General features: G+C 41.5%; 2 protein-coding genes across 3 annotated transcripts in view; both read left to right on the plus strand.

Moving 5' to 3' along the window:
• Nucleotides 1-21668, plus strand: part of LOC136835667 (spectrin alpha chain, non-erythrocytic 1-like) — a 68424-nt gene that overhangs the window by 26329 nt on the left and 20427 nt on the right. The window contains exons 7-21 of one of the 2 annotated variants that reach the window (XM_067099499.1): nt 5175-5312; nt 5739-5960; nt 6113-6499; nt 6822-7022; nt 7559-7768; nt 12602-12728; nt 13142-13734; nt 13906-14088; nt 14225-14431; nt 15749-15913; nt 17595-17756; nt 18332-18992; nt 19230-19349; nt 19549-19698; nt 20347-21477. In XM_067099499.1, coding sequence (XP_066955600.1) covers nt 18651-18992; nt 19230-19349; nt 19549-19698; nt 20347-21477 — 1743 coding nt within the window. In that variant the 5' untranslated portion in view covers nt 5175-5312; nt 5739-5960; nt 6113-6499; ... (7 more) ...; nt 17595-17756; nt 18332-18650. Of the gene's footprint in view, nt 1-5174; nt 5313-5738; nt 5961-6112; nt 6500-6821; nt 7023-7558; nt 7769-12601; nt 12729-13141; nt 13735-13905; nt 14089-14224; nt 14432-15748; nt 15914-17594; nt 17757-18331; nt 18993-19229; nt 19350-19548; nt 19699-20343; nt 21478-21668 lie in introns of those variants that run through there. The other variant, XM_067099498.1, reaches the window with a different exon arrangement.
• LOC136835764 (spectrin beta chain-like) lies at nt 1573-17774 on the plus strand. The gene is made up of 12 exons (XM_067099624.1): nt 1573-1824; nt 5175-5312; nt 5739-5960; nt 6113-6499; nt 6822-7022; nt 7559-7768; nt 12602-12728; nt 13142-13734; nt 13906-14088; nt 14225-14431; nt 15749-15913; nt 17595-17774. Exons 1-12 carry the CDS (start codon nt 1573-1575, stop codon nt 17772-17774), a joined length of 2865 nt encoding a protein of 954 aa, XP_066955725.1.

Genomic DNA, 21668 nt, shown 5'->3' on the forward strand with positions numbered 1-21668 from the left:
GAGCCTTTACGAGCTTGTTAGGCCCGTGACTTGATAGTAGCATTTGTAAAGATAAATCTTTCTGCATTCCAGTCTGGCCATGATGAACTCAAAAGGTCAGACTGAGGCCAGCTAGCAGGACTCTCTAGCCAAGACTTGGAAAATGGCCTGTCCGCGCAGGAGACGGCAGTGGTTTCCGTGAGGCAGATTTGAGTTCAGGACCGGCTTAGCTTAGTCCGGGCATCAAACTCCGCCTTTAGCAAAAGATCTGCAAAGTGGGGAGTTCTCACTAAACTGTGAGGAAGCACAGAAGGGGTCCAACTCCCTGACCGGGTGGAAGGTGGACGGAGTAATCCATCCAGAACTCCACACTCCCGGGAACGCTATGGGAAGGGGGCCTGTTTCTTCAGCTGCGTAACGGATTACCTTCAAAGCACGCTCGGGCCGTGAAAGCCAGGCGACTTTGTTCAAACAGGAGTTGGTAAGTTGTCTCCTAGGGTAAACATGGCAGCGTTCTGAAAGCAGCCACTTTACATCGCCTGCCACCCGGCCAGAGTGCGCAGGAGACGACTGAGCTTGGTCCCTAGGGATGATGATGCCCCTGGGAACCTTATCAGAACGTATCCATGCTTCCTCCAACAATCTTACGAAGCTCGGATACGGGGCAAAAGATCGCAAGAATTTAACTCCTCCAACCGCTCGTGCCAAGACCTTCAACAGGAGTCGCCATCGTGTTGATGGTTCGAAGGGCGAAACGCCATGGTTACTAACATCGAAAAAGGCGGAGGTCCGCTGTGTCAGAATGACATATCAAGTTCGGCTGGGGTGGTTTAGTTTATTCCCGCCAGCATGTTGTCATAAGGCAAACTTTCGGGGATATCTTATTGAATTTATCGTTGATATCCTCAGAGAATCTGAAACATCTGTTCACGAAAGCTCCACAAAGGCAGGCTGGCGAGGAGGGCTTGGTTTGCTGCCCTCTACTCACGCTTTGCCGAGGAACCAGGGCGCCCCGGAGGCCACAGGTGCTGAGACCTTGGGCCTTCGACGGAAAAGGCGATGCTTTCTGGAGGATGAGGACTTATAGCCCTGCTTCACAGTCTCAACTTCAACTTGGGGATAGCTTGATGAGCTTCCTATCACCTAAGGAGAAGACTTCCCAAAACCTGAAAAGGAAGAGACAGAAGAAGCTGGGGAATCAAAAGGGGGCCCGCTCTAACAACCTCACTCCACCGCTACTTACCACCTGGTCCTGTTCGGTAGCCATAGGTTCCAGGTCTGTCCAAGGCCACACATCCTGAAACCTTCAGCGAGAGGATATCCACTTGGGGTGGTTGGCCCAGATCCCAGATCTGCTGGATGATGGGGGTGGCAAGATCTTCACACCGCGGCTGCCACCGCAAGGCTGGGTGAGAGCAGGTCCTCAACTTCGCAGGACGTAGGGGCTTCCCGACGGAACATTTCTACCAAACTCCAGCCACCCAGCCCGAGAGATTCCAAGGTCGCACTTCTGGAGTGACCTGCCTGCCTGAAAGAAAGCTACAATTAGCTATGGGCGTAAAAAATATCCGGGAACCACGAACAAAATTCAAAATGAGGATGAACGGAGGAAGGTTGTCACTTACCGACTCATCTCCTGGATGGTTGCGCATACGCGAAGCAAACCTCACAACCATCGTGCCACACTACCAGATCTATCGTTTGAGCCGACCGCACAACCAGCGTATCCGCACACCACGTGACCATAAGGTTGCTGCTGCAGTGACGCGGTACACCCCGCCCTCACAGCGCAACAGTCTGTGGCGGAAAATGTATATGAACCTACCACTTAAGCAATCTAAAGCGGCAAGGCCAAATCTCCAACTGCAACCGAATAATTCGTGAGAAGAAACTTCATCAGTGCAAACTAGGCCAATAAGCTCTAAAATACACAGAGTGGAATGTAAGATTTCAGACTCTCGAATACTCCGGGAATGAAAGGAATGAGACAACAAGAACCACCGCAGGGGTTGCCAGTAAAAATAACAGCGGAACTCTGGGCGAGAACCGACTCACGCAAAAAATAAGGAGAGCACCGTTAGATAAATACAGATATTTAAATATGTATATCAAGAACAATAACATTAAAACAAGTGACGGTATAAGGGTAATGTCTGAGACCGGAGGGATCCAGCCCCTTTATATAAATAAATAAATCCTCTTTCACTTACTTCCTGCCAGAGAAACAAGGTGGGCAAGATGCCTGGGTATATTCATAACACAACCGAGCAAGTATAATAACTCAGCCGCGGTCTGGACGGGAGAAAGAAGTGCGGAGGCCCAACAATGCTCGAGCTACGAAAGTGAACGAACCACTAACACCAACACAGCCGGCGTTAGGACTGTATGGGAGGGACAACTCTCTACCAAATGGAGAAGTCCCTGAACTGAGAAAACGCCATCTAGCCACCCGCATCTAGTAGAGCAAGCTGGAAGGGTGGGGAGGGGGTGGGAGTAGGGGAGAGAATGGTAGGCTGCATGAAGAAAGAGAACAGGAGACTGGGAAACATATAACCCAGCTTCAACTTGCACACATACACCACTCCAAGAAAAAATGAACTTAGGGAGGGGTGTGGCCTACGCCATGTGGGAGGGAAGCTAATTAAGCCCGATGCCCGACTCCTGCCCAGGCAAAGCCTAATAGGGACCCAATCCCAGTATAGGCTAGGGAAAAGGAAGGAGGCGGAGGGAGGAGAATAAAACAAGGAGAGAAATTTTGTGCCGAGAACCAACCGGGATCGAGAAGAGGGGGCAAGAAGGCGAATAGCCTAGAGGAGACACATCCAAAGAACTCTATTCCCCCAAAGGAAGGAAGAGAACTAAGGGGCTCACTCTGCCCACCAAAAAACGACCCTGGAGGAAACAGCAAACTAAAACCCCTCAACCTGATGGACCTCTCACGAGTGGCAAGTGGGATGCAGCTAAATAAACCTACCCAATTAAAAAAACCATCACACAAAACATGGAAACAAAAATGTGCTCATTAGGTGCGTAGCCCACCGGGCAACGGTTAGATCTGGAGGCCGCCGCCACCACGCAGGAGGTAAACAATGGTAAAATAAATGAACCGAGAGCACTATCGCCAAGAATAAAGAATAACAGCCTAATACAGACTAAAAATAATAGGGAACCCAACTGGGGTTACCTGGACGGGCATCACTTCAAAAGCACTGTAGGCCAAAACATGTAAATTTCGAAAAGGGTGGGCCAACGTGAGGAAACCCGCCAGAGGAGAACCATGGGCAAAATATATCATCTATAACGACAGGCGAGACAAACCCTCACCAGAAAAGAACTGATGGGCCGCCATGGCTCACATGGTTGGCGGGGACGCTGGCGTCATAATAAGATTCCAATATATATATATAGACGAAACCAAAAACAGCCAAAATATAGAACGAAAAACCCTACAATAAGATGGTACTTAATCAGAGATAGCAAAGCTGCCTGATGACACAGAAAGATGACAATCTAATAAAAGGCAATGAGCACAAAGCGTAGTGCTGTAGCGTATCATGTGCTAGGAAATGGAACAGAGGTAGGTGGCGCGAAAATGCTGTCCTGGCGTGGTATTGGGTGAATATCGCTCACCGCTTCTATTCGGGGTTTTGATAGGAGAGATCTTTCTGAGTAAGCTCCCGTGGTATGATCTTTCACTCACCCTTCGTTATACCGAATGCCTTCCCTGGAGAATAAGGCCGAACTGGGGTAGTAACCCAGCTTTCCTGGAAAGCTCTTTTTCTCTGGTATATCTAGTATAATACTCAGAAATTGCAAGGTAATGAATTTCACCGCTGACACGTGATTGACTCAGAAATCTCTCGGTAACATATATGAAAATATATTATTTGAGCAGAGCGAATTGATATTAGACGTTTGTAGCTTTCTGATTATATATATATATATATATATATATATATATATACAGTATATATGTATGTATGTATATTTGCTACCTTTTCTTTAAAGAGCACAGGAAAAATTAAGTCTTGAAGCTTGATTTCATTGACATTTCTTGCCTGTAGACTTGATTCACTTTTCAGGTTAGTTTTTGTGTGTTTTATAATGTTTTGAAACAAATTCTGATGCAGAATGTTTATTAATGCACTTACAGTCCTTATCATGAAGTTCTGAAAGAGTGTCAAGTCTTACAAAACTGACTTTTTTGGATCTTGTTCGAATACTTCCAGTGCATGAAACCTCTCCTGCCTGTTTAGCATATTGTACTCTTTCAGGGTTCCTCTTTCATGATCAACTTGTTATTTTATGTGGCCAGATTGCGTCGTAATGTGCCTTCCATGGCACACAGCAGGCAGTACTAAAAGGTTATTTGCAGCAATCCATATACATATGCATAGACATACATACATATATATATATATATATATATATATATATATATATATATATATATATATATATATATATATATATATATATATATATATATATATATATATATATATATATATATATATATATATATATATATATATATATATATATATATGTGTGTGTGTGTGTGTGTGTGTGTTGTGTGTGTTTAGATATTTATCATTTGAAACTACTTTTAACGTTATTTATTTATTTATTTTTAGTTTCATATTTAAAAATTTATTACGGTGTCATTAACCTACATTATATGTTGTGACGCCAGTTTTACTAGCTATAAGCAATCAATCAATCAATCGGCCCTCCGTCGCAGCAATGTTATCCTTTTGCTTTCCATCCGTTCCTGTTGGTGTCTTCCCACTGGCTTTATCTCGCTGCAGGTGACACCTCTCATTTAAGAGCTGTGATAATGTTGCCGTTAAACTATTTTGTTATAAACAGATGAATTTATTTCTGGTGATAGAAATTCATTTCTCGCTATAATGTGGTTCGGATTCCACAATAAGCTGTAGGTCCCGCTGCTAGGCAACCAATTGGTTCTTAGCCACGTAAAGTAAATCTAACCCTTCGGGCCAGCCCTAGGAGAGCTGTTAATCAGCTCAGTGGTCTGGTTAAACTAAGACATACTTAACTTATAAACAGATGAATATTAATATTCGCTGTAGGAAACTGTTTCATGAGCATTAATAAACTGATTATTATATTCTATCATCTACGAAACGGTTTGCGTGGGAGCATGGCTCGTCATGGCTTGTTCATTGCAGAGCGAACGTTGCGAGATCTTCTTGAAAGAGATGTTGTCAATAGTGCAACATGATGAGACCAAGGTTGTTGTTACCCTGGAAGAGCTGAAGGCGAATGTGTCCAGAAATGAAGCGCTTACATTCCACATTGTAGAAAAGGTAATGCACTAAATTCCGTACGGTCTTCCTAATGCAGGTTATGAGTCAGGGGCTGGTTGTCCGAATGCTTCTAAGAGAAGAAAATAACTGGAGACCCACTTATTTTGTGATTTGCGAAGCTTTACTTGTTCCACTTTGTGACCACTCATGACGTTGGTTAACCTCAGGCAAAGAGAATTCATGTTAAAGATTATGTACTGTACGTTTATTTCAAGATCATTTTCTGCTGCTGAGTGGACTTTTCTTGTGATCTCTGACATATATAAATTAACTTGACGATAAACAATGCAGCAGAATACTTTGACATGAAATCTAACCAACCATAATTATTAGTATTTTTCATGTGGTTGGAAATACGCTTTATATACAAAGTAAAGTTAATTGACATGTGTTGAACATGTAACGTTCCTCTTTCCTTTTAATCAGCAATTAAGGGTGATGAACTTGACCAAGATGATAGACGAACTAGAATCTGTAGGGTGCCGGGACATACAAACATTCAGGGAGAAAGAAAGGGAGATTCTTGCCTTGTGGAGTGACATCATGGAACTGCTGGAAAAGAAGAAATGTCATCTTCAGTCATGCTTTGGACTTGTCCAGCTTGTGTGCAAAGTGAACACTCTCGAAATTTCAATACAAGAGGAAAAGGTAATGGATGTGAATCATTTTTATTCTCAAGGAAGAATGACAATTATAACAGATTTTTATGAGGTGTGTTCATGAAGTGGAAGCTTTACGTTTCTGTTTTATGTTATTGTAAAATTAGGCTAATCATTTTGCTTTTCTCTTTAAACTTTGAGGTTAATGTCAACTCCAGCGATACAGGAGATCATTTACTGGCGGTGGAGGAGCATTTAGAGATGCTTTCAGTGCAAGAGTCCCGGATCAGGATTTTAGGAGACACGTTAGAGGAAATGACCATTCAGGAAGAAAGTCTTTCAACGTCCTGCAGAATTGACATGTCAGCCGTACAGAAAAAGGTCAAGGAGTTAAAAGAGAGCTACCAAATGCTGCTCCATATCACCTCCAGGAGAAGAACGTTGTTGGAAGATGCTAAAGTAGTCTTCCAACTTGAGTCTGACATTGAAGAAGAGAGGATTTGGGTAGAAGAACAGCTGTTGTTGTATAACAACAAAGTTGCAAGGGGATGCGCAGTTTCTGTTCCTTCACTCCAGCAAAGAAATAAAGTACGAATTTTGTCAAACTTTTTTCTTTAGATGTTCGGTAATGCTGAATTATCGGGTCAAGGTATGATATTAAATGAAAATATACGAGGATTTAAGAGTGTATACGGAAGTACTTTTTGGACTTCTAAGTCACAGTTTAATGTCAATGGTCGCTGTGGAATTGTAAAGTGATTTCCCGTTAAAAAGGTAACTAGAAAATAATAATAACTGTGATCTCTTTCGTTTTTAACCATTTTCTGATACTATAATATCAGGCTTAGATTAAGCTTGCACGCCGTGTACTCTGACTTTCAGGAATAAAGTACTGTTTGTGTACCTGCAGGTTGTGGAAGAAGAGATGCGAATTCGAAAGGCAAGAACAGACATTCTCATCAAGTCATCTAGTAAACTGCAAAAGTTAAATTCGAGGGTAACTCAAAGAGTGAATGAACTTGGCGTGCAACTCAAGCACCAGTGGTTGGTTCTGGAGCAATGTGTCGCCGAAAGGACAAAGTATTTGGAAAGAATTGCTTTTGCTACTGCGGTGAGTGTTGAAGACAAGGAAGCATACAACAGATACCATTGTGAACTATGTTGAGTTACAAAATGTAGATGTGTATTTAGGTTAATCATCAACAGTTTCAGTTTTCAAATGGGATGTCTCTTGGCAATCCTCAAATTAACGGTCTTCTGCACTTATCAACTACAGTATCATGATTATTTTGCGCTATGCAACCATTTTAGATGTGATACACTTATAGATAAATCTCAGAAATGGAATGTTAAGTTTAGATTAGTTTAGTTGAGGAACTGCAGTATGTGTAATTACTGACAGGTGTAAGATATGTAGATGTTCAAAGGCGGGTTGTAGTAGAGGATATTTGTCATTTAACAGACTTTGTAACAAATCAGAAAGCCAGACTCCAAGGCGTATGATAAGCTGAGGTGCAACTGTAGTATTATACGTAAGCCCATGAAAGATGCTGATTACATTTTCTATTCATTTGTTAAACACACAAGTATATCGATGGAAAGAATACATCAGCTGAAATGTCACATTTTAAAATGATTTTCTTTCAGTTCTGTACAGCTGCTAGTGAATGTGAATCTTGGATCGATGAGGTAATGACGATATGCCGGTCCAGAAACTCTACAGAAGATGTCATACCTGACGCCAAGGTCTTCCAGCAGCAAGCAAAGGTCGATGAGGAAATCAAAGCATACGAAGCAGAAATAAAAAATTTGAACGCTCTTGGACAAAAACTCATACAGACAATGTCTTCGTCACAGGTACGTGATATTTTAACTTGTAGGTTTATATCATCATTTAGGGAAGCAACGTTTTTCTTTCTTTGGTGACATTATTTTTCCTGATATTTGTAAGATTCAGAAGTCCAAGATTCATGAGAAGCCGGAGACAGGAAAACCTTAGCGAGTAATTTAGCAGAAGCCGTTAGAGACAGCCTACCTTTTTTCAGGTCTGAATAGGTCCTTGCTGGCACTGAGCCTGTCTCTGCGTTATTACCCATTACTGCTATACGGTGCAAAAAATCATTCACTTGACGTAGGCGATAAAAAGAAAATCATATTAGAGACAAGTGGCTAAACCAACTTGCCTTTCATGAGCTTGGCGATGTGTCAGTACTGTTGCGCTATGTCTACCGTAGGCAGTGTAGCATAATCCTTTACTGGACTAAAAATGACTCACTGAAGCTGGCGATATTTAACTGTTAATTAGAAGGAATAGCCGAGGCAAAAGTACATTCACGTCTGACAAGGAAGATCCACTCCGCTCCGACAACTTGCGAAATTGGGCCAGAAAGAAAGACACCAATTTTGCTCTGCGAAAAGCAGCCATCCTACACAAATTGTCTTTGGATATACTTGGAACTAGCGTCATCGTTGCCGTGGACATCTGACGTCAGCACTTTCGTACTATATTCAACCACTGAGTGGACGAGTCGTCTCACTAGAGCTAATTGCTCTATATTGAGATCATTCCTGGCAATGAGAGGTGAAAGGTGAACAGGAAGAACCAACAGTATCAGACCGTAAATGATAACTATTGAAATGTGGATTTTTTCCGTAAATAACTTTAAATGTTGTAGGGAAAAAAGGAGGGGAAGGGGAATGGGAGGGAAGAGGGAGGGAAGGTGGAAGTGGAGGGGGATGGAAGAGGGCAGGAGAGGGGGAGGACAGCTAAATTAACACTTGACGTGCGCTCCGGAAGGGGGAAGGGGAGGGGATGGGAGCGGGATAGAAGAGGGAAGGGGAGGAGGAGGACACAGCTAAATTAACATTTGATCCCATGCTCCGGGAAGGGGGAGGGGAGGGGATGAAGAGGGAAGGGGAGGGTGAGGACATAGCTAAATTAACATTTGATCGTACACTCCAGAAGGAGAGAGGGAAGTGGGAGGGGAGGGGAGGGGAGGGGAGGGGAGGGGAGGGGAGGACACGGCTAAATTTACACTTGATCATGTGCTCTGGAAGGGGGAGGGGAAGGGGAGGGGATTGGGAAGGGTGAGGGGAGGGAAGGTGATGGAAGAGGGAAGGGAAGGGAGGACACAGTAAATTAACACTTGATCGTCTGCTTCGGAAGGGGGAGGGGGATGGAGGAGGAAAGGGGAGGGGAGGAAGGACACAGCTAAATTAACACTTGATCATATGCTCTGGAAGGGGGAGGGTGATAGGAGGGGAAGGGGAGGGGAGATGGAAGCTAAATTAACACTTGATCATATGCTCTGGAAGGGGAGGGTGATAGGAGGGGGAAGGGGAAGGGGAGATGGAAGCTAAATTAACACTTGATCATATGCTCTGGAAGGGGAGGGTGATAGGAGGGGGAAGGGGAGATGGATGGGTGGGGAAAGGGATGGAGGAGTGAAGGGGAGGGGAGGGTACAGCTAAATTGATACTTGATCATGTGCTTCAGAAGGGGAGGAGGGAGGAGAGGAGGGAAGGGGAGGGATGGAAGGGGAGGATGGAGAGGGGGAGGGAGGACACATAAATTACCACGACTTATGCTCCAGAAGGGGGAGGGGGATGGAAGAGGGAAGGGGAGTGGTAGGGGAAGGATACAGCTAAATTAACACTTGGTCGTATGCTCCAGAAGGGGAGGGGAGTGGAGGGGGATGACACAGCTAAATTAACACTATCACGTGCTTTGGAAGAGGCAAGGGGAAGGGAGAGTGGGACGGGTAGGGGAAGGGGATGGAAGAGGGAAAGGGAGAGTGGTACAGGTAGTGTGAGGGGGAAGGGGATGGAAGAAGGAAGTCTTGGGGGGAGGATGACAGCTAAATTAACGATGCTTGATAATATGCTCCGGAAGTTCCATGATATTTTCGGTAATTCCTTCTATCTGGATGGACCATGGAGGAGAATTGGGGAGTCAAGGGATAAATGGTACAATTTGTGCAATATCCTTTTTGTAGTGTGGGTACCATATTATATTGAATGGAAGCATAATCATGTGGCTTTTCTTGGAAGTAAAGCATAATTTTTCATTTTTGCCAATAGAATTGCTGAGGAGGGGAGGGAGGAGGTCCACAGCTTTATCACCATAGTTATTGATTAACACTTTATCACGTGCTTTGGAAGAGGCACTGTCTATGTCTGCAATCATAATCACAAACAGGGAAGGGAGTAAAAAAATTCTTTTATCCATCTTCCTACTTTGTCAACAATGTTATGTTTTCTAATTTTTTTGGGATCTACCTTGGTGCAAAGTCTAGGGGAAGGGGATGGAAGAGGTACAAAACCATGTTGGAACAATCTATTTTTCAGGAGGAGGTCAGGAGGAGGAGGACACAACTAAATTAACACTTGATCCATCTGGTCCTGCTGCTGATCCATTTTTAATTTCATTAATAGCCTGCACAATATCAGCTTCTGTAATATCTATATCTGGTATCATTACTAAATTAACACTTGATCGTATGCTTCGGAAGGGGCAAGGGAGTGGGGGCGAGGGGATGGAAGAGGGAAGGGGAGGAGGAGGACACAGCTAAATTAACACTTGATCGTGTGCTGGGGAGGGGAGGGCAAAGGGGAGAGTGATGGAAGAAGGAAGGGGGAGGGGGTTATATAGAATATTGATTCTACTGTGTCAAAGTTCTTAAAAATCCAAAGAATTTCATACAAATCATGAGATACTGGGAGAGGTCACTGTAGGGTCACTAGAGGTCATTGATGACCTACTGTTCATGTAAGGTTGTATTGTCACCGGGACTGAGTAACCACGCAAAGTCAAGTCCATCGGACGAAGGGAGCAGGTCGAAAATTGAGTTACAAGATTTGACCCAAACAGACAAACAGACAGACACAGAAGTCAAATTAAATTAAAGCATGTAAAAACTGTCATGAATGGATGGATAGGAAAGGCATTGATATATAGTTATAACTTATCGTAGGTCTATCTTCACTTTATAAAATGCTTACCTAGCTAGATTAGAACACTGGTCAATTTCATGTGATGTGAAATGATTAGAATAACCAATACTATAGATTGTATTAATCTCTTCATCAAAATACTCGGGGTTGCATACATGCAGAGCGCGGAGAAACATTGACCTTCAGGGCAGACTGTTTTGCAGAGAAGGGGTGGGATGAATAAGCACTGATAATGAAATTATTATTTGTATCATTTCTGTAAACCTTGAACTTCGAGGAATTTTCATGTCTGATTATAGTTACATCTAAAAAGGAAATACAACAGTTCTCCTCTTTTGCTGTTGTAAAATGTATGGATTGGAATAAATCCTTAAGACTAGTGAGCATTTCATCAATATTATGATCCTGTTTTAAGATGGCAAAAATATCATCTACATATCTCACCTAAAAAACAGCCTCTGCGATACTGCCATTGGCTAACCTACTTTTAACAAATTCCATTTATACTGTGTATTAGGTTATACATGGGATAGGTAATTGCCCATTCGCATTATAAAATTTCTGTCTATAAAGCATACCATTCACAGTAAAACGACGTGTCAACAACACACATGTAAAGGTTAAATTAGAACAAATTTAGTGAGAACACAAAATGTGTTATATATAAATATATTTTATATATATATATATATATATATATATATATATATATATATATATATATATATATATATGCATATCACCTAGTTTAACATCAAGAGTCCATGCTGGCAGAAGGCCAGCTTCATCATCAAAAAGAGCTTGAACCTGAATACAAATGATGTAAGGTCTTTTGATATACTTATTGGCTTTTGGGTAGGCAGGGTTGACATAGAGGCAATCTCGTAACCTTACGAAGAAATCTAAAACATCAAGTTGCTATTTTTGGCCTGAAATATAAATTATGGAGAGGTGACGAATAAGGGAGTGAAAAAGTTGGTCTCGTCATGTTTTTCAGATTACCTGCCATCACATTTGGAACTGAAGACTACTTTTTCCATTGTTTGTCTGTCTTTTCTACAGTAGTCTTCAAGGTTTCATAGAGATTTTCAGCATAAGAGGCATTCTCTTTTAATGCAATGAGAAAATGCCAAGTACACTATTACTGATATTCTTTCATCGGAATGCTCTTTGATCATGGACATTTGTCAACACTCACAGAAATCAGTATAAACATCGGGAGAGGTCTGACAATTTGGTATGAGACTTTCAGTTGAAACCATTTGCTCTTATTCAAGTTTTAGTACTTATTGCTACTGTCTTTATTTGCAAAATAAGCTGTGCTACTTTGGCTTCTTATCTACGCGTCACCTACTCCAAGGTGCTAGCACTAAACATGGCGGAAGCTCCTTGGGACGCCGTGTTTAGTACTAGCCCTTCGGGGATCAAAGTATTATATACACCCATTTCTATATTGTGTGGTCGACAAATTATATTAATAAACGATATCTTCGTGCGCCCATCTACTTTACATTTACCATACGGTGTTTAGTACTATCACCTCGTAGTAGGTGACGCGTAGATAACAAGCCAAAGTAGCACAAAGAAGCTCTACTGCGTTAACTGTTATCACAAATCTTTTTCGTTCTTGTAAGATCCATCTACTGATGAAAAATTATAAATCGTTTTCTCCTTAATCTTTTTGATAATGTACATATTTTTTACGTGTTCCTCTTTATCCTTTTTGCTTCGTGACAGGTACCACAGGTAAAAGTTCGGCGAACTTCAAGTTCGTCTAGTTCATCCAGTTCAAGCTCTTCCTCGTCATCATCTGACGAAGACGAAACACTGTCGAAAGGCGAGGCTGTAAAATCGATTTCCAAAAGTAATAGCATGAAAATAGGCGTCCTTTTTATTATGAAATTCACCTTTCTTGTAGTTAGCAGGGAAAATGATGCTGTGTATCTGTAATGCGTATGGTTTTCTTTAATTACTGTCAGTTTCATGTCACTTGGGTCATTTTCATTTTGTCTTGATTCATGCTGGTATCTTCTGAGAATACTTTACTCCCTTTTTATGCTTGACATCTTTAGAACTTTTACTCTACTTATACTTCTTCATTGGAGCTGTCATAGTTGGTTTTGTTGTTAATATTTAAGTAATTAAAAATTATTTAACCTCAAATTTAAAAGGACCGTTCAACTGAACTGAACATTTTTAATGTTATTTTTTTTTAGTTTTTAAAATTTATATTTATTAGGAACCATGTTTATCATTTTTCTACTTTGTTTCATCCAGATAAGAAATTCAACTTTGAGGATAAAGAAGCCGTTGAGAAACGCCTGCAGTCAATCAACTCATTATACAAACAACTTTGTGAGTATTCTCAGAAGCACCAGTTCTATCTCCAAGAATCTTTCAAAGTGAACAAATTTCTCGAAGAATGTGATGACTTTGAGGAGTGGCTAAAAGACAGGGAGCGAATGCTGAGAGCGGAGGCCTCTGATGACCTGGAGATGGAAAAGAGACGTTATGAGAAAGTCTTAGAAGACCTGAAGCCTGCAGCAGCAAGGCTTGTAGTGATAGACAAAAGCGTTCAAGAATTCATAGCATCCGGGAATAGCCAGGTGGACAGAATTAAACATCGCAAAGCTCAGCTCTATGAACAGTGGGCTCTTCTGAACCGTCTCCGCCAACAGAAAGAACACAGTTTGCAGGCAGCAGCTACCGTCAGCGACTTTTTGCAGAGCTGCGATGAAATTGAGGACTGGATGGAAAAGAAAATGGCGAAAGTGGACAGTGGATGTATGGACAAGGATCTCAATAGTGTACAGCTTCAGCAACGGAGCCTTGAACTGCTGGAGAGAGAACTTGGGCCTATTAAAGACAAGGTTAGTGTTGATTGTTCAGCTACATTACGTAAATGTGATGGGTTTAGGCTCTTTGGGGAAAGTAACTGTAGTTATTTTGCTTATATATATCTTATTTTACATATACGTACATACGTTATCATTATATGTTTTCGAATGCTCTTCTCAATGCTTCGTGTTTTGTTTCTGTAGCTAGGACGAGTCAACTTGATGGCAGAGTCTGTCAAAATCTCATACCCGACTGATTCTAAGGTTATAGTAAAACGGCAACAAGAAGTTCAGGCTTGCTGGAAAAACCTCAACGACAAACTAGAGAAACGGAAGGCTGCTTTAGAAGAAGCTGTGATACTGATCCATTTTTGCAATATGGAAAAGGTAAAAAAGTGTTACCAAGAGGTTGTGATACAGATTTTATTGCTAGTAAGTGTCAAATTAGAATGTACATGAGTGATGTTCACTGCTATGCTTATTCCTCAGTTACCAATTGTCATTACCAAATCTTGTACTCTAGAATGTGAATGGCCATGTAAGTGAGATCTGGATGAGTCTGAAAACGCAAATCAGCGGGGAGGACGTTACTGTGGCTGAACGCCAAATAGAGGCCCACCAGGAGCTGGCCCAGGAAATTCAAACACTTCAAAGAGAAACTGAAGATCTTATGAAGCTTGGAGGAAAGATAGTAAAAAAGTATCCAGACAGACAAGAAATTAAAGAGAAGGTGAGTCAACAAAGGCTTCTTGCCTTACTCCGGTGATCTAACCATGATTCTTCCAACAACAAGGTTATTATTGAACGAGTTTGTTGGCGCACGCTACGTGTGCTGGAACCTGGAACTGCTGTCTCTCCTACCCTCCCGATCCCCTACCTACCCCGCCCCCACCCAGGGCGGACAAACAGGTTTGCAGGAGGAGGGTGGATGTCTCCCCTATTATCCCTTCCCCCTACCTACCTTCCCCCACCCGGGGCGGACAACTGGTTTACAGGGGGCGGTTGGCTGTGTCATGTCTCCCCTACTGTCACCCGGAGGAAGACAAACAAGATCCACTCGGATTTTATTATTATAGATAGATATTTGATTTTTATGTTTGGACTTTTTATTTTCGTGATTGTCAAACTGAGAATCAGCACGCAAAGGAGAAACCTCACAAGCAATCTGCATTATGAGAAACAGATCCACAGTTATGTATGGGTAAGTATATTTAAAAATAAATCTCTACACAGAGCTTGCGCGAATCTGTTCAGTTTCCCTTTAAAAGAGGAATCGAACGGATTCCCGAAAGCTCTCGGTAGAGATTTATTTTTAGACATACGTACCCATCCACAGCCGTGGATTTGTTTCTCCATTTCAAGACTCATGCTACTGTGAGTATCTTTTAATCTGCATTATACTTTTTTCTGTAAATGATCCCTTCTGTTGAGGCAATATACAGATGATGAATAATTAGAAGTTTGTAAGGCTAGCAGAATATCTTTAGCCTCATCCTTTCCTATCTGTTAAGGATTATTTGACTTATTGTTGATCAAGATAAGTTGCTTTTTTCTAAAGGTAGCACATGTAGTTTACATCACAGACCTCAAAAAATAAATTTTAAATTGGTTATAGGGCTTTAGAATATATTCATAATTTTGAACTTTATTACCTAGCTCATAATTTTACTTGCTTATATACACACAAGCTTAGCTGGGTATTCAGTAAGATTAGTAAGTAAATTGCCAGTTTCATTTGAATGATAATCTGCTAGAACGTTTTAGAGTCAGGCAGTAGTAGAGAAACCTACTTCTCTTTAATGGAAGTAGAGTCTTGTTTAATTCTCTTATTTTAATTCTCTTATTTGTCCTTATTTTGAAAGTTGCCCATAACTATATTTGGTCAGGAATGAATAAATAGGACTAATCCATTTGATTCCTCCGGTAAAGCTACTCTGAGTCCTTGATTTTAGACCCTCGCAAACACATCATCATTTCACAAAACCTGAAGAGAAAAATGACTAAATGCGATTCAGGATTTTATTTAAAAACAAAATCTTCTTAACAGCTGGCATCCCTCCCGAGTGAGACGGAAGAGATTCAAAAGGCGTGGGCGTCAAAACTCGCACAGCTGCAGCAGACAGCCGAGCTTCGGAGCTTCACCAGGGAGGCAGAATACATCGATGTTACGGCGCGGTCTTACGAAGCTCTCCTTAGCACTGAAGACCTCGGCGTGAGTATTCTGTTGCTAGTTTGCAAGTATTTTCTAATGTCCAACTTTCAACGGTGCTTCAGCACTTCTGAATGTGGAATGTTACCCCCATTTAAACCCCTAATACTTTTCTTTCCAAGCGTTTCATCTTTACTTAATGGTACTGCTGATCAGTATTCAGAAAGAATTTAAGGGAATGTAAAAAAAAAATGAAACGCAAGCTAAGCAAAGGCAGGGACAGGTAGAATTTTGATAAGCTGATCAATGAAAATCTGTATTATCTTTAATAATGTCAAGTATATGTTAATATGCTCATGTTGTTATGGCGGACGATTTACATAAGAAATACAAACAGAGAAAGCTTGTACGAACACAACGGTACAGTGAGTAATGTTATATTTTTATATTATGGTGCAGGGAGCGGATTATTAAAAAAAAAATATAACACAACATAACCTATATCTTTCTGCTTGTTCACGTGATGAAAATTGGTGTGCAGCCAATCTCACGTGCCTCGTCTATACTTATCTGTCTTTGAACCAAACTGACCAGGCAGGGTTGATATCCCTTTGGTCTCCCTTTTAGTGTCCTGTAAAAGAAAACTATTGTGCCGGCTTTGTCTGTCCGTCCGTACTTTTTCTGTCTGTACTTTTTCTGTCCGCCCTCAGATCTTAAAAACTACTGAGGCTAGAGGGCTGCAAATTGATATGTTGATCATCAACCCTCCAATCATCAGACATACCTAATTGGAGCGCACTAGCCTCGGTAGTTTTTATTTTATAGTTAAAGTTAGCCATAATCGTGCTTCTGACAACTATATAGGACATGCCACCACCGGGCCGTGGTTAAAGTTTCATGGGCTGCTGCTCATACAGTATTATACCGAGACCACCGAAAGATAGATCTATTTTTGGTGGCCTTGATTATATTCTGTAGTGGCTGTACAGAAAACTCGATTGCGCCGAAGAAGCTTCGGCGCATTTTTTACTTTTTTTTTATCGCAACTTTTCCTAACATGTACTTGCGCCTCTACTTGGGCACGATCTTGCATTTCATTTTCTCTTGATAACATTTAGCTTTAACTGTCACAGGGTTTGGCGTCCCTTTGGTCGGGTGATTTGACTGGTAAATTACGATGTTTCAGTGAAAAATAGTCTACTTCTTTTGGCTAGGGCAGTAAGGTAGTTTCTATTTGCGTCGGTAATAATGAGCTAACAACGTTAGGCAATGTTTCATTTGTCCACCAACTTTCTTCAATTTGTACTGTTTTTTGACGGAAAAATGCTAGGCAAATTAACTTAGTTCTTTCTCAGTTGTTATCTTGTCTCTACTATACTTAATTTCTTTAGAAGGAGTGCTTATGGGGAAGTTCAAGATTTTGGTAACGATGAATTCAATAGCCCTCCTCCCCACCCCCAAAAGACTGTAGTTAAGATTAGGACGAAGTAAAAATTCCATCCTAGGATAATGAAACTCATTTCAAGCTTGAAGGGATCTCAACGATGGAGACCTGTGCCTTAAAATCTACCTTTACGGATATATATACACACACACACATATATATATACCGTATATATGTTTGTTTGTGTAAGTGATACTGGAAGTCTTGCTCCTGTACTTCCTAGTGTTTCGTTCATTAAATCACTGGATATCATCTAGATGTTGCATATTGCAGATTACTGATAAAGCATTTTCACCCTAGGATACCCTGGAGGATGCTGAACTGCTCCTGAAGCGTCACAAAGAATTTGAGAATGTTTTGTCTGCTCGGCAAGCAAGGTTGGAAAAGTTCATTCAGCTGGCTGACCAGTTGATCCATTCCAGCCACCCAGATACTAACCAGATCACCCATCGTAAGGATCAGGTATGCGGTGATTTTTGACAGCATGCCTTTGAAACTTATTGAAATGGGTCATACCTTTTATATATTCTTACACTGCTCCATGCGGCTCATACGCTGTCGGTAGCTTTTTTTTGTCTGATTTTTATCTTTTAAGCTGACAAAATTTTCGATAACTTCTTATCTGCATATAAAATACAAAAAAAAAAAAAAATAAATAAATAAAAAAATTCGTGGGAATTTCTTCACCACTAAACATTACAAAAGTTTTACTTAGTGTCGAAAAGAAACATCCCGTTCTCTTCACATCTTATACTTCTACGTTTCAGTGAGTAAATATTTCAACTCGGCATAAACGACGTTTGTTTACTTTGTCATAAGTATCTTAAAGTAACTTTGACCACGTATAAGACTATGTCTGTTCAAGTTTATATTGACTTTCCCCACATTAGTAAGAGAACCGTGTTAGTGTGTCTTTTCAATACAAGAAAACAAAATTGCATGAAATTTACGTAAATATCTCTTTTTCTTGTATTTTGTTCATCTCTCGTTCCTTGTGTTTTGGAGAGGTTTAACTTTGAATTTCAAACATTTTCCAGCTCTGTAAACGCCGAGAAGTGATCACAGATCTCGCCAGGACGAGGAGAGAGATTCTCGTTGATTCTGTAGCTTATCAGAAATTCAAAGCTGATGTTCTTGATTTTGAAGACTGGATAGCAGACAAGAAAGAAATCACCGCTGATGAATCGTACAGGACGCTGATTTCCATCAAGAGAAAGATCCAGGTCCATCAGATGTTGGAGAGTGAGCTCAAGTCAAATGAGAGTCGCCTGCATGACCTCAACGAAACCGGACAAGGGCTCACTCAGAAGAAACACTACCAAATGGAAAATATCCAGGCGATTGTGACTCGAATGAATGACAAATGGAACGAACTGTGCGGCCCAGGCAAAGGAGAAGGGAATTAGGTTAAAGCAAGCGGAGGAAGAGAGTCTCTACAATGAGGGAATGGAAGCGGTCATGAATAAGCTTAGTGCCATTGACAGGATCCTGAAAGGCACTGAGGTCGGGCATGACCTTCGTTCTGCTATTATTGCTCTGAACAAACAGCAGAATCTAGAGAGGGATTTAACGAACTTAGAACAGGTCATGAGTGAATTAAATGAAAAAGCGGAGAATATGATCAGGGAAGGACACTTCGATTCTGACAACATAGATGCCTCATCTCTTATAGCAAAAGCAAGGCTTAATGAAATAAAGGTGTGGTAGCTACCAAGGAATACTTCTGATACTGTTGAATATCTTCCTGTTGTTCATACTAGTATTGTAAAATCAGGGTTAGACGTTGTTTCATATGAAATTTGATCACTTACATTTTGGTAATTACATGTGCAAAAAACATTCTCAGCCGGTTAGTATAATAAAACTGATTGTACGAGTGTTCTGCAGAAACAAAATAGCAACATTAAATTCTTCCTATACATTTTATATTTCAAGGCTTTGTCGGATCACTGGCGTCTCATCCTGGAAGACTCCTTGAAGGGTTACAAGTTCATTTATGAAGCAGACTTGGAGTTCCAGCTTCTCTCGGAATACAACCGTCTAGCATCCTCAAAGGTGAGACTCTAGTTTAGACAATTACAACAGTTGTCTTTTGCTTTAGCGATAAAAAGTAGGATCCGGCATCCCATATATTTTGAAATATCTGACGTCATCATTTACAACAGTTTTCAATGTGATAAGATTATTTCAAGATTCAAGGCAGTTTCCAGCTTCTCGTCAATAAGCTACGTGATGCAATATCTGGTGTTTGCAGGAAATTGCGACTGATTTGTCCGGGTCACGATTGCTGATGGCAAAACACATGAAACTGAAATCTGAAGTGAAAAGTCATCATCCCAAGTTTGAGGACATATTAGAGAAGGCGAAAAGAATTATTGAGGAAAATAACTCCCACAAGAATAACGTAAGTTCCTTCAAAGACAAGTGTTGTAGTTATAATGTCCTATTTCATCATCCAAAAATTCGTCTTTAGAAGACTGCACATCACCTAGAAGAAAAATTATCATTTTTGCTCAGTTGTTGTAACATTAATATAAAGGAAGGAAAACGGTGATCTGGTTTCATGGTAATTCATTATTCACAGTTCTTGACAGTCGCCCAAAAAGGTAAAATTTTCTGTTAAAATTCATCTTAAACGTCAGTTTCATGTTAATCTGAAATTATTTTGAATGGAATTAATTCTTCGTGTGAATAAACTTATTACCCCCGTAGGGGAGTACAGTAGTGCCGTCAGTGCACCTCATTCGTTGTACTGTAAGCATTACTGAAAGTTCTTTGCAACGTCCCTTCGACCCCAGCTGCAACCCCTTTCATTCCTTTTACTGTACCTCAGTTCATATTCTCTATTTTCCATCTTACTTTCCACCCTCTCCTAACAATTGTTTCAAAGTGCAATTGCGAAGTTTTCCTCCTGTTACACCTTTCAAACCTTTTTACTGTCAATTTCTGTTTCAGCGCTGAATGACCTCATAGGTCTCAGCGCTTGGCCTTTGGCATAAATTCTATATTCTATTCTATTGAATAAACTTATTACTAACCTTCACTTCAGCAGATTGAAAATCGTGTAGAAGTTCTGAAACGGGTTTGGTCAGACCTCCAGGAAAATATTATAAAGCGAGACCATCTCTTGGGAGACAGCCTCAAAGCCTGTAACTGTCTGGCTGATATCGAAGATTTGGAGAATTTGATCGATAACTCTAAATTTGAATTAATGAACCACGATGGAGAGGAAGTCGTCCGTGCAGGAGAGAGGAAAAAGAAACGCCATCGCGGCTCGGGCAGTAGCAGTAGCAGCAGCAACAGTAGCCAAAGCAGCAAGAGCAGACCAAGGCGCAGCAGAAGCCATAGTGATGGTCATAAAGAAAAGCCAAGCCGTCAGCGCAAGATTAAAAAAGATAAGCATAGCAGGCGAAGCAGCAGTAGTAGTAGCAGCAGCCAGGATAGAGGCCATACTGGAAGTAAAGATAATCGCAGCTCCGAACGAAAAATCAAAACCCGCGGCAGCAGCAGCAGCGACAGAGATCAAAGCAAAGGTCCTAAACGTGAGAGCAGGAGCCGCAGTAGGAGTTCCAGTGATTGCACTAAGGATAAACGTAGTCGAGACAGACGCCGTAGTCACAGCAGCAGTAGCAGCAGCCCCAGCCATGGCCAGAGTCCTAAGGATACACATAAGAAAGGTCGTAGTAGAAGCAGGAGTAGTCATGATGATGATTCCAAGGATAAACCAAAACATAAGCACAGACGCAGCAGAAATCGCAACAACAGCAGCAGGAGCAACAGTGGTAGCAGTAGCGGTCACATCCATGGACCCAAACGCAAGCAGAGAAAAAGTCGAAGTCACAGCAGAAGCAGCAGCCACAGCAGGAGTCGTAGCGATGACCGTAAGAAAAGCTCACCTTCTGAGCACAGACAAAATGAGGATCCCATCAGCCCAAGACGTGATACCAGCAGGAGTCGCAGTAGAAGCAGCATCAGCAGCCAGGGTCGCACCTCGGACCGTGAGACTTGTCCATCTCAGAAGAGACGTGACTCTCCTCGCCGGGGTCGCAGACGGAACCGCAAACTCGGAAAACGTCGCAAAGGCAGAGGCAGCCGTAGCCACAGCAGCAGTAGCAGCAGCAGAAGCGACACTTCTGACGGCAGTAAGGTGCTGGGCCCTGAAGAACTTATGGTGAAACACAGGGTAAGACTGGAATGCTGAGAGGGATTAGATGGGGAAGTGATGTCATTAGATATGAAATACAATAGGGGAAGAAAGTCAGGTAATGTAATATTAATAGATCAGGTAACGGCTCTTGCTTTTAGAAGGGAAATGACTGTGTTCCAGAGTTTATGGATGGTCTTCGATTATTGTTGAATAATGTCAAGTAAATA

Source organism: Macrobrachium rosenbergii, chromosome 55, assembly GCF_040412425.1.
Source record: "Macrobrachium rosenbergii isolate ZJJX-2024 chromosome 55, ASM4041242v1, whole genome shotgun sequence".
NCBI classification, from domain to species: Eukaryota; Metazoa; Arthropoda; class Malacostraca; order Decapoda; family Palaemonidae; genus Macrobrachium; species Macrobrachium rosenbergii.